Source organism: Nipponia nippon, unplaced genomic scaffold (assembly GCF_047370975.1).
Source record: "Nipponia nippon isolate SJK-2023a ecotype South Korea unplaced genomic scaffold, ASM4737097v1 scaffold_2, whole genome shotgun sequence".
Classification (NCBI taxonomy): Eukaryota; Metazoa; Chordata; class Aves; order Pelecaniformes; family Threskiornithidae; genus Nipponia; species Nipponia nippon.
Window position 1 is genome coordinate 35,182,494 of NW_028262336.1, and position 11,844 is coordinate 35,194,337.

At 46.9% G+C, this 11,844-nt stretch overlaps 1 protein-coding gene across 6 annotated transcripts in view; it reads right to left on the minus strand.

Moving 5' to 3' along the window:
* Positions 1-11,601, minus strand: part of LOC104020847 (cystathionine beta-synthase-like protein) — a 31,585-nt gene extending 19,984 nt beyond the window's left edge. For 3 of the 6 annotated variants that reach the window (XR_015704767.1, XM_087757755.1, XM_087757752.1), the window contains exons 1-5: positions 11,455-11,601; positions 5,089-5,219; positions 3,800-4,011; positions 3,091-3,197; positions 1,975-2,109 (exon numbers count right to left, since the gene is read on the minus strand). Coding sequence is in view for 5 of the 6 variants with exons in the window: in XM_087757755.1 (XP_087613881.1) it covers positions 1,975-2,109; positions 3,091-3,197; positions 3,800-4,011; positions 5,089-5,130 (496 nt within the window). In the remaining variant the exon portion in view is untranslated. Of the gene's footprint in view, positions 1-1,974; positions 2,110-3,090; positions 3,198-3,799; positions 4,012-5,088; positions 5,220-11,449 lie in introns of all 6 variants that reach the window. The other 3 variants (XM_087757756.1, XM_087757754.1, XM_087757753.1) reach the window with 2 other exon arrangements.
* Positions 11,602-11,844: the final 243 nt, after the last annotated feature.

Sequence of the window (11,844 nt, forward strand, 5' to 3'; positions counted from 1 at the left end):
GAAGATAAGGTTACACCTATTATCAAATCACCTCTCTGCTGGGTAAGCTAAACAGATCAAGTTAGTTGATACGCGTCTGAGGTCAGGCTGCATGGCACCTCCCCTGCTGTTTTGGGTACCAGACACAATACCAACACATGCATATGACAATGCCTCACAGGCAGTTTACCCTACACAGAGACTTGCTTGTTCAAAGCTGGCTCTGTTTCTATGTGGTGCTGGATTGCTTAGGGGTGAAAAAAAACAAAAAACCTTTAACCGTTCCTGTAAGAGAAGCATAACTCACACCTCAAGTAATTCAAGTAGTGTTTAAATAAATATTTGGGAGAGGGGGGGAAAAACTTTCCCAGTATATTACAGATAAATATGGATGCCAAATAAAAAAAGACAGCAAAGGCCTCACTAAGGCCAAAGACTGAAGAGAAGCCATCCAGCACTCTCCCTTATGGTCTGTGATAAAGAAAGCATTTTAAGACCTGAACTCTAACACTTTGTACTTTCTGCTACTGACCTGGAAATGCAGCAAACGTCAAATCAGGACTTTGGCTGAGGGAGAAGTGGGATGCAGAGAGGACAAAAGTGTAACACACTAGCTCTCACATTTAACATACTCAGTAGCTCTGAGCAGTAGCCTAGAGCAAAAGCCAGTTCTCTCAGGTTACTGCCTGCCCTGGCCTTTGCTTTTAAATGAAAAAAAAAAACAGCTTTCTGAACTAACTGTCCTGTATCTCCTTCAGTTCTTCCTTCTTTCTATCTTTTGAATTCTGTGGCATGGGGAACCATCTATCAGGTACTGACCCAGAAAGCAGGGTGTCATCATATGACCTCAGATACTGGAGGAATGCAATATATGGGTATTTTCCACTATATGCCATTGTTCAGGCAAGAGGTATAGCCACAGTCACAAGAGCTTCAGTTGCACTGCTCCCCCCACAGAGCACGTGCTGAGCAAACGGCAACAGATATGACTTCCCAGTTTTCTGCTGAAGGCAGGGGAACTGGTCACAGATCAGCTCATCGTCCCAGTCCCTCCCATTAACAAAGGCTGGACCGGATCAAAAGAACAGGAAGATCTGCCTGGCCTGCGTCTATCAGCAGGCAACAGTGGATGGATGCCCAGGAAAGAGTTGAAGAACAGGACAAGACACCTCTCCAGAACACATCAGGTAGGGAAGTAGCTTGTAGGTACTTCCTCAGCTCAGGAACCTCCTCAGAGGAGGCAATATATTTTATATTTAACGAGCTCAGGGGGGAACATCCTGGGTATGTTTACTCCCCACCAGAAGAGCAGCTTAACAAAAGTACAACAGCTGTGACACAGGACCCCAGAGTTAACTCCAGTCTGCTCGGATCATCAGATGCTCTGCCCTGGCCCCTCACTAGCGGGACTGTTCCTTCCTCTGGCCCTCCAAGGAAGAGATGCTGACCCAACTGGAATCTGTTGAAAATCTGGGTGTGCAAGGGCTGTGTTAGCAGACAGTGCCGTAGGGATGCAACTTACCTCCCACCTCAGCTGCACCACACAGGAAAGGCTGTTTCTCAAACCAGGCCCACCTCACCTGACAGAGTGTAGGAACAAGGACCATGGGACTTCCCAGACAGAAAGGGAAGATCCAGATTCACACCAGTCTTTTGGTGCTTGATTTCCAGTAATTTCAGCCAGACTTTAATTCCTGAGTAGGACCAAAAGACCCTAGTGAATCTGGCCTAACACTTCTTTTCTTTTAAAGCAAAGAGACCCTGCAAATTTAGCAGACCTCCTTCGTAGCCGTTCTGGTCAGTATAGGACACTGCAGAATTGTTCCTTGTGCGAGATGGAAGAGGCACTGCTCCCTACACCATGCAGGCAGGAAGAGATCCCCTTTCTTCCTTGCACAGGCAGCCTCCATGCTCCAGTCTCAAGTCTGCCTCTTCCAGGAAAACCACCACAGTGTTTCCCCCCACACACTTTGCTAGGGTCTCTCCACCCCCTACCTGTGTTTCCAGAGGTTGGCTCTATGATTGTGTCCCCAGGCTTCAAGATCCCAGCCTTCTCAGCATCCTCTACCATCCTCAGGCTGATACGGTCCTTCACACTGCCCCCAGCATTGAAGAACTCACATTTTGCCACTGGAAACAAAGACACCAAGCAGAGTTCTTAAACAGCAGTCATTTGCTAAACAGGCTGCTGATCCCTAACATATCTGCAGGAGTAACTCTGTTAACGTGTCTGCCCAATTCACCTCCCTACTTTACAATACCAGAGACAGGGATTCAGTTCACAGATCTCCACTGTTGTGGGTCACAACACAGCGAGTTTGGTACTTGATGCTGGCCACAGAAGCCAGGAACTCATACTCTGTCAGTCTCCTCAAAATATGACCTCTCCTTTCATCTTTGCTCCTTATTACAGCCCAGTCATTTGTATAAAAAGCCCCAGGGCTCTTCCAGTGCAATAGCATGGGGGAAGAGAACTCTACCAACACGCCTTGTGTCTTTCCTGCTATATTCTCCAGCCAAAGAGTTTCTGATCAAACTGGAAGTTTCTCCCCTTGTTCAGCCTACACTTTCACTTCAGTACTCCCAGCATTAATCCCCTCAACAGTGTTAAACAGCACCTTTCAGGACTCTGATCAGAGCCTCCAGATGTCTCCAGTGTGGTTGGGTTTAAAAAAAAAACAACAACAAATAAACAAAATATTCACTGACAGTTTCATCCCTTTCATCATTTTCAGTGATCTTTAGTGGTAACTGCAGATCTGCATTTTACACACACTGATGCATACTCTGAATATGAGAAGCAGTGAAAAACTTCATACAACTTTTTTAAAATTAAAAAATGATTTTCTATGAAAAAAGTTTTACTTTTTCTACAAAAATGGAAAAGCTGCAGGAAATGTCCTCATGAAGTACAAATTGAAAGATGTTTTAGATGACCAAATCCTAAAACCCTGAAAATCTGCCAAAGAAAAAGAGGAATTTTTCTCACCATTTATTGCAGGGTACCTGCACTCCTTCTATGCCCAGGTTAGATGACACTACTAAGCAGGACTACCCAAGTTTCTGAAACAGTGTTTCTTATTTTGATTTTCTGCCTGCAGCAGTACTCACAGAGTTCACACTTGAGCCCATGCTGCTTCCCAATCTTGTTGATTCGCACCAAGGGTGTATTGCCAACTTTATTCAGGATGCTTGGCAGGATTTTCAGAGGCTCTGGCCTGGTACACATACAAAAAAAGTCAGTGTATTCACAGAAGGGGCCACAGGCAGGTCACACAAAAGCAACACAGCATTTCTGATGCTTTTTGTTTCAACCAGCTTTCTCCCTCCCCTTTATCAGGCTAGTTATTTTGGATATTTTGCTTTAAAAGAATGTCCATTGGATACAAAAGTTCACAAAACATCAAGTCCTTGATCCAAAACAAGGATTAATCAGACATCAAGCCAAGTGCTGAGGCAAGAATGAACTGCTCTGCACTTCCTCCTGGCCTGAAGTAGCTTAGCACTGCTCAGAGTCAGCTATTTTACAAGCAAAAGGCATTAACTGTGCAATCTTTCATCTAGTCAAGGAACTGCTTGGCAGGTTACTTAAAATAAGTTAGTTACAGTCCATGTAGTTTCACATCCTTGGTGCAAGGCCCCTTGTATGCTTAATCTGGGTTCTTAGCTTTGCTTACACATGGAAATTAAGAAGCACCAGCATATCTACATGCTAAACAGCATTAATTTAAATCAGTCATCTTTCATTAAATCCATGTGGCTCTGGGGTGACATGGATTAGTGCTGTATTGAAAAATCAGCAAATAAAAATAATACTTACAGAGTGGTATGACGATGCGGGGAGGCAGAGGGGGGCTTCCCAAGCTTCCACGTGCATTTGCTAGGTGTATCGGGGCGGATCCACTCCCTTTCCTTCTCATTAGCCTTGCAGTTCCCATTGTCCATGCCATCAGGGAGAAAATATTTGCCAGGTGCATGAGGGCATGAGTTCGTAGCTGGCTTCTCCTGGGAGGAAAGTGTAGGCATTTCATCCTTCGGGGACAGGAGAGGGAAAAAAAAAAAGGGGGGGGGGGAGAGAGGAAAAAAAGAACGGAGGGAAAAAAAACAAACTAAACAGAGTGACTCGTATGCCTAACAAGGTCAGAGCATCTTTTGAGACTATCAAAGTTACTCAGCTTCTGCACCATGGGAAACCACCCATTCACATCATTGCCCCCTCTACAATGGCTAAAAATAATGCTACTAATAAGTCCTTATTCTTGTCTCTGTCCCTTCACCAACATAATCTATTTCCAGTCTAGTGTTTCAGCATGCAGTTCTTCTGAGGGAAGCCTGAACAGAAACCACCCTGGTGGCAATTTTCAAGAGAGCAGTACTGCCTATAAGCTGAAAGGGGCAACGGCAACAGGTAGCTTTTAACACCCAAGAACAGGTTCTGCCACTGACTACAAGAGATCCTGTCACTACGCCTAAAGACCCAGGTATTAGGGGAGAGAGCATAGTATGTCTCAGTTAGACGAATCCGTTCCTCAAGTGTTGCAGTCTTGTTTTTCCCTTATATGAAAAAGGTCACAACAAATGGCTATTTTAATGGTCAGTTGATGTTCCCATAGTACTGTGAAGATGGGAAAGCATTTTGGCATAATTTTGATTTGCCAAATCCTTATGACCAAAACAAGAATCTTGCACGGCAACGCAGAGTGCAAAAGCTCAATACAGCGCCCTACATGAAGATAACTTAAACACACTGAAGCATGTGCTTACTGTCACTAGCCTTCATAAATATCAAGAAAACAGGAGTAGTCTCATGGGAGACACCCCTCCCACACCAAAAAACAGCTCTCTGAAATAAAACCTCCCCATTCCAAGCAGAGAGGAACAGAGTAAGACTACGTGGTGACTAATTAGAAAATGGTGCCAAAAGACTCTGCATTGATACTTGTGTTCAGGCAGAAGAACGCTTCCAGAAAGGCCACTGGTTTCAATAGCACCTACCTCCACAGCATTCCAGCAAAAAACCTAGAAAACCCTCTGAAAACAGATAGGGCTTTCCCAAATTTTGGTGACAGAAAGACAAGCAAACAGTATTCCCCAAAGACCAATGAGTACCTTAGACACAGAAGCAGGCCTTTCTGATACCAGCTTCTCCATATTCTTTGATGAAGGTGACGGCACAGTAGACCGGACTTTCTTCAGGAGAACAGGTACTGTGGGTCACGAGACTGGAATCCTCTTCAAAGCTGCAGATCACGTAAGTTAGGAAAAAAAAAAAAAAAAATCAGGAAACAGTCTCTTGCGGGAACAACACACACATCTCACTTTCACAGGGAAAAAAGAAGCTGCAGAACAAAGTGAAGATGACTTGTACAAACAGGATTAAAAAAAAAAGAAATGCAGCAGAGGTATTGCGCAAGACCAGTGGAGGGTCTCCTGACACTTTTTCCCGCATTACCTAATCTTCCCTCTGCCCTGCCCTCCACAGCTTAGATCCAGTAAAGTAAGCAGAAAACATCTCTATTGGACTGTCTGCAATTCCATAAGCTTGAAAGCCATACAAAGCAATTGAAAATACTCCGGTTCACAGGATATATACTTCTAGGGCCACCAAGGGTGAAAGGGCTTCATGGCGTCATCACCAAAAGACCCTGTACACAACTTAGGAAAAGGCTTTATACAGGAACACTTTCACAAGTTTCTACCTGAATTGAATTAGCGGTGCACGCACAACTATAGTGATGCTGGATATAACACACAGAGCAAACACTTCAACCACAAGGAAGCAAGGAAGCCTTCTAGCAGGCTTTTTGTTTCAGAAATTAGTAAATATAAAATGGAAGCAATAAGTTCATTTCTCCTACTGCAGCCAGTTGTTCACAGAGCCTGCCTGCTTCCTTTCCATTGAAGACAAAAACCTGGCTGAAGTCTTGGAAAGTGTGGAGTTTTTTCCCCTAACATTTGTTTTTCTCATCATCATTTTGCAGCAAGATTCAAACTCTTTCCATTACTGAATTGTGCTAGGCCTGGAACGGGTCCCCAGCCTCATCCTCCTCCTTCTGACAAATGCACACAAAACAGATACAGCTTAGATCAGGCAGAGTTGATGGTCTGGTGACACACTGGAAAAAAAAAAACTGAATCACAGTATCAGTTAGCATTTGATCCTGCAAGTTAACATGCACCACTAACAAGCACTGCCGTATGCACACCAATTCCTTTCTTAGATGCTGATTTGAAGAAAATGCCTAAGGCATTTAAACTGCCCTCCTTTAGGGAAAAAAGTACCAACTTCCCAGACTAAGGCTTGAAATAATTCTCCTTCTGGATACAAAGACTTTCATGCCACCAAAATGATGCCATTCTACTTTATTTAGGTTAATGCATGCCCAAGAGCCAAGCTGAACTACATCCTGTCCTAGACTACTGACCAGGACTAGACTGAGAGACATCAGTCCAAGAAAGCTAATATCCCATAAGTATACATAATCTAACACCAACCAGTCTTTGTTACCAGAAAGAGCTTATTTCTAGTTCCAGAGTGAAACCCAGCCTTCATTTCTATTTCTAGAAGGTGCCTGGTTCACAGTTCAGAATATCAACACTTTTTTCAGTAAAGAAAAAACACTGGAGAATTTTCAAGGCTTCCTATGAGTCACATCCACATGCTCCTTCAGACAGCTGGCATGCAATACCGGACATAGACACCGGCTGCCTCTGCTCGCAGGTAACACCGACAATATTTATGAAGTCCACCTAATAAGGGCACCTTGCTGCCAAAGGATCAAACCATTTCAACATGCAGGAAGAAAGCAGCAAGGGGTTATAGACAGGAAATGGCAGATTTTGTTCATCTTCTAGGTTCTTATAAAATAGTGCAAAACCAGACTTTAAATTACCAGTCCTCAGTATCCTTCAAGAGAGTTCAAAAATTGAGGAAAAAGGGAGAGAAATTTGTTGCAGTAAAGGTTTCAAAAAATAAGTGCTTGTTCTTTGTATTGACAGCAGGAAAGAAATGAACATTCAAAAGTTGCCTTTTGGAGGATTCCTCTGAATTCGGAAAGACAATACCATCTCATTTCCTCTATTGTAAGGCAAAGAAATCCACAATCCACTAACAGCAACATCCATCACCTCTTGAACTAGAAACAGCAGAAACGGAGGAAAAGCTATATTTATTGCCTTCAACTAAGCTGTGAGATTCTCTCATGTGTTTAGAGAAATGGCAATACTCTGATGTTTGATCAAAGCTTCAATAATGGGGCTAGAACTCTGAACAAAAACAACGAGAGAGAGAAAAAACTAACCACAAGCATTGCCAACAGAAATCCTGTCACCAAATACTAACATTAAGCAATGTAATTCGTTGGAAGGAACACAAGCTCCTGTTCAATAAATCCCTTCAAATCAGTTTATTAGGCATTATTTTAAATAACCCCACACCTACCCAGCCCAAAGTAGATAGGTATGCATATATACATTTATAAAGTCAAATTCTAATCATGCTAGTAGAGAATCAGTCTCAGCTATGGTCAGCCTAATATCTTTGGGTTTTGGAGAAGGACAAAATCCTAGGACAGACCTGACTGCTCTCCAAGGGGAATTCTTACTACAGCACTCAGTGGAGACACAAAAGCATCTGCGATGGCTTACAGTTATACCTAAGAAACACATCAAGAGCCCAAGAGCGACTTGTCACATTCAGAACCAACAGGAAGACCTCAGATCTCTGAGCTCCTTCAGTGCTACTGATGAGCTTCCTGACACACCACCCAGAACATCCAGCGGGTGCTTACAGCCCTAGATGACGCAACTTCAGCAAAATGGGGGGCAGAGGTGGTCAGTCTAGGACATCCAAATTCCAGCCCAAGACCTATGATCCTGCCTAGAGGCCCAAATCAGGCCACAGGAAGCTGGTGAGTCTTTCTACTGCAGAGATCTTTGGGGGGCAAAGGAAAGGGGGTGAGCAGAAAGTATTAAACCAGAGGACGATAGCAACTTTTTCACTAGCCTGACCCTCTTCTCATTCTCCTGCGAACACAGACTGGGAAGACAGGACAGGAAAATGGTGACTGCTGCTCCAACTGCAACTGAACGCTGCTCAGAAGAGTCTGAGGGACATAAGATGCAGGAAGAGTTGCCCATCTTCAGGAAAGAAATTCTGTTGGCCTGAATTTAAGTTTGTTGTAAAATGGAACACTCCCTTAACTAGCTGGGGGTGTCGGCAAAGTCTAACTAGAAAAGCCTGACTAACTTCTGCCATTATATCTGCAGAGAGCACGAGGCAGAAAAATCAGAAAGACAATTTACAAAGCCACTTAAACCTAAGTCATGAAGGGGATTGGGACATAGGCAGAGGTATGAGATCCAGAAAGCCTCATAGGCAAGGCTCACATCTCTGGATCCATCTCCACAGGGAACCCAAGACCTAAACTATTTCTCAACTCCTACAGAACAGGATCAAAGGCCAGTGAGTTAAATTAATCCCCAGCCAGACTGAGCTGAACTCACTCCATAGTTATGTTAGGAGCTACAGTTTCTAAAGCTGTTTACAGTATATGATATCAGCACTAATGCAGACACTTAGAGAGTATCACGTATGTGAGAACCTCATTAACTCGAGTCTTGTCTGAAGCAGAAATGAAGCTGTCTAAAAGGCAGGTGTAAGAGGTGGATCAGAGAGAGATGCCTCAAGGGCTGACAACTCAGCAAGAGATGAGACACAGGATTCTATTATGCTGCAGCCTCAGAATGGGAAACTTTGACATTAAGCAAGTACTTTACTCCGTGAACAAGTAAACCACTACAAACCAATTGTTCTTCTCCCTCTGAGCATCACAGGGTGTTAGAGAGCTTTAGGATCTTTACAGGTTACCAGATGTAGCAGTACCCATCCAGCCTTTGGAAGCTGTTTGGAAACACTACAGCTATAAGTGAATCAGGAGACAGTCAGCCATCCGTTTTTTGTTGTGGGTTTTTTTTTTTTGGGGGGGGGGGGGACGATGACACGGGTTTTGTTGTTGGTGGGTTGGTTTTTTTTTGTCTCCACTCTGCTGCTTCCTCAGTAGCAGGCAGCTACATCGCTACAGCCATCGCTTCTGTGTCAGGAGACATCAAGTGACGCGAAGCAACTGGGGAATCAATTAACAACTCTGTGACTCTAGCAAGAAGTACTTTGAGAAACATCTGCTGTCTAGAGGAAAACAGATAAGAGATGAGCACACGTGTGTCCTCTCAATGATCACTCTTCCTTTCAAGGCTGGACTGGCATACTCATAAGCCTCCTGACAGGAAATGAGTAGTTCTTTAATGCCTCTGTAACACTGCAAAGATGTTAAAACTTCAACAGCAAAGCAACTTCCACCATGATGGTAATTGTTATGCTAGAGACCAGCCAGTGAAAACACAGAAGTGTTCAGTCTGCCTTCCTTTCCCCAGAAAGGAAGCTGTGCATGCAGCGCTAACACAGGTGCTTCTGACATCTCCATTTCCTGAGTTCACTCCAACCCTGTCCGGACTTACGCGATAAGTCTTCTGAGTGAAGACTGATGTCTTCAAGGAGCGTAACAGCATTAGAGAAGACTGGAAAATGCCTTATCTGCATTTTTACCTGCTGCAGTCAGAAGCTTTCATTATTTCCTTCCCTGCTTCTAGTTCCCTCTCCTTAGCATACAAAGACGGACGAACATTACAGCCTGAACAGTGCTCTTAATCTGCCAAGCTCACCAAGTACAGGGAGGGAAGAATTACAGAGATTAAGCAAGTCGCCCAACACGACAAAAAGAGGGAGTTGGAGCTCTGCTCTCAATTTCTGACCAGGTCTATAAAACAGGTAGAAGCACAGCTCCCCTTCCCCAGCATTATGGTGCCCCCTGCTCCCCACAAGGCATCACGTCTTTTGTTAGCCCAGGGACCTCTGATAAAGGCTGGCAGAGGAACTTTGGTCACCACTGCCTGGGCAGGAAGCCAACTTTTTGGCTGATGCATGTTTTGTGGGAAAGACCAGCTGCCACCCACTCTGGCTACTGCTGGAGAGCTTTTGGCAGGCATCCACAGTGCAACCATAGGCATGGTACACGCTGCTGCCTGCCTAGTTCCTATGGATCTCACATGCAGACAGCAGGCACCTGCCAATAGCCAGAGGCCAGCCCGTCCCAGCCGTCCTGGCAGCCTGCTCTGCTGCCAGCACCAGGTTAGTGACGCACCTGAGCCAGCGTGCACGCTCCAGGCCACGGGCCCGCCAGGACCCTGGCTACCAACCACAATTTTTAGAAGTACCGCTCTGGCTTTGGTAAAGCAGGCTGCTTAACTCACACACAGAGGGTCACAATAGGATACTAGAAAGCCACCAACCAGTATCATAAAGGATGACCTGTCCAAACGCCCCAAGTACTGGACCTAACCTAACACCTAAACCTTACTTCATCAGTAGTGATCTCACTACAGCCATTCTCCTGCTCAGAAATACCAGGTTCTGAGCAGGTCTCAGTTTTCCAGGAAAAACCTTTCCTCCTCTGGCATAAAATCCCCAAATTTCACCTATCTCCATACTCTGAGTTTTCCCTCCTTTCCGCAGCACAAGTTTTGCAGAACACAGAGCTCTCATGCCTTGACTTGGCAAACAGACTTGTTTAAAGGGTAAACAGCCTCAGCAACTTTGCTGGAACATGGCCCAGCGCTCTAAAACCTCCGTGGTCAAAGGATTAAAAAAAAAAAAACCAGAAGACTAGATAGTCAAGCAGGAACAGGAGAGGAATTGCTTGTCTTTCAAGTAACAGCTAGTTCAGTAATATGCCAGCAGCATTACTAACGTTGCTATTGAAGTAGGTCTCACAGGTTTCAGACCCTTCCTAATAGGGGAAGGGCAATGTACGCAATAAAGCGTAATAGAAGCTTCTTAGTCCACCGCATTAGCCAAACTTGCCAAAAAACATTGATAAGAGACTGCCAGGGTACCCATGAGAACAACAGATGACAGGCCAAGAACGGCTGAAGAGCTGGTGCCAACCCCAGAAAGAAAAACAAAAGGAACGGCGTCACCTTGCAAGCCTGTGTAAGAGGCAGAAAGCCCACCTTCCCCCCCACCCCGCTCCCCGCCCGGAGGGGGCACCCCGCAGGCTCCCTCCGGCCGCCCAGAGCATCCCCGGCGGCCGGTGCCCTCCCGCGGCCTCCGCCCCGCTCCTCCCCGCAGGCATGGTAGCGCCGGGGCTGGCTCCAGGGCTCCGCTTCCCCAGGACAGCTCCGAAGCTGCCCGCTCCGCTCTTAACAAAAAATAAAAAGAAAACACGCGCCACAGCGGCCGTTTAACGGCTGCCCCCGCCGAGGCGAAGCGCGGCGCGGCGGACCCCACGCGGCCCCGCCGGCCTCATCCTCCCCCCGCCACCCACCGCGCGCGGATGATGCAACGCGCGGCGAGGGAGACGCGGCCGCTCCCAGCGTCACGGTGCCACCGCTCCCCTCCCGCTACGGCCGCTACCTCACCCAGGCGAGCCGGGCGCTCCCCAGGAGGACACGGCCGCCGCCCGCCCACCCGCGGCGCGGCACACCGGCGAGGAAGAGGAAGAGGAAGAGGAGGGAGATGCGCGGCGGCAGCCGGCGGGCGCGGGGGTTAAAAAGAGCCCGCGCGGCCCCGCGGCCCCGCCCACCGCCCTCCGAGGGGAGGGAGCGGGAGCGCGGGCGGCGATTGGCCACCACGGGGGCGTCGGCGAGTCAGAGGCAGCCAATGGGGAGCGGGAGCGCGGCCGCCGGGCGCTGCCGCCCGCAGGCGGGGGGCGGGGCGGGGCGGGGCGGGCCGCGGAACGGCCGGCGCCGCCGGGGCCCACGCCGGAGACCGGGGGCGGAAGGCCCGGGTTTCTCCACATGGCCTTCGCG